At 39.2% G+C, this 1,119-nt stretch overlaps 1 protein-coding gene across 1 annotated transcript in view; it reads right to left on the reverse strand.

Annotated features, from left to right (window-relative positions):
- The window catches only part of LOC119590900 (enhancer of mRNA-decapping protein 4-like), a gene marked incomplete in the record, with an annotated part of 21,972 nt that overhangs the window by 5,148 nt on the left and 15,705 nt on the right, over positions 1-1,119 (reverse strand). The window contains 3 exon segments of the mRNA XM_037939636.1: positions 53-202; positions 403-531; positions 916-1,026. Of these exon segments, the coding sequence (XP_037795564.1) occupies positions 53-202; positions 403-531; positions 916-1,026 (390 nt within the window).

The following is a 1,119-nucleotide window of genomic DNA, read 5'->3' on the forward strand; positions in this document are numbered from 1 at the left end:
CAAACTCCATGCCTCTATAACCGATACAAAAATTTTCAAGATAACCACTTACTGCTTCGCCAGTTGATTGACCTGTTGGATTGCTTTATCGAGTTTGTTTGCAAGTGCCAGGGTCTGAGAGAGTACCTCGTTGCTCTGGTCTCTGCTGAGGCTTATGCTACGCACGAGGCTACGCAGTTCAGATATTTCAGCAGCGCTTACCCTATAAATTAGGTACAAAAAAAGAAAATGGTTACAGGTAGTGACAGAATCATTAAATAATAATTTGTCAAGGCTATTTTTCATTATTACCTGTTTATCCAATTTCACTTGGTTTACAGATCACAGAAAATCAACCAAACCTTCTTGGGAAAAAAATAACATTACATCTATTTACATTTTACTAATGAATATCAACATTACCCTGGCGTTACTGGTCCATTGAGCTGCGTCTGTTCTAAACTTGATGAAGTTCTCATATCAGGCACACTTCTGTTTGTAGCTCGCACAAGGCCCACATGGTTTCTGTTTCTTTGGCTCTGATGACTGCTGCTAATAAAAAAACAAATACATTTCACAGTCTGAAAATCATACCCTTAAGAAGAGATTTATATGCACTGTACAGCGAGATGATATGAGTGAATTACAATATCTGGAACTACAGGTAACCTGTGTGATATCCAGAAGACCTACAACAACTGCATAAACACAAAGACTTTCACTCACCCCCCCCCCCTATAAACACAAATAAAAAAGGCAGGGAAGAAAATCTCCATCACATACCAGCCATTAGCGAGCAGAATGCTATTCCCATAAAAGAAAGAAAAAAAAGACAAAAGTTCTATTACCTCTTTAATTCGTTATCATTCAAATAGAACCAGAAAATTACCAAAATTGCATACAATGAACACACTGAACACATGAACTTGCACATACTTCTGTTGGGTGCTGCTCTCTGTGGCCTCGGGGCTGATGGCACCTCCTTTGATCTCTGCCTCCAGCTGCGCGCATGTTATCTGAGCAGGGAGTGTCTTTACGGAGGCAAACCTGCTCAAGAAAATGGAGAATGAAAAGAAATGTGTTTCTTAATTAATACCTCATCTTCAAAAACAGTAAAGACAGAATGTGCAACACTGACTG

This window comes from Penaeus monodon, chromosome 28 (assembly GCF_015228065.2).
Source record: "Penaeus monodon isolate SGIC_2016 chromosome 28, NSTDA_Pmon_1, whole genome shotgun sequence".
NCBI classification, from domain to species: domain Eukaryota; kingdom Metazoa; phylum Arthropoda; class Malacostraca; order Decapoda; family Penaeidae; genus Penaeus; species Penaeus monodon.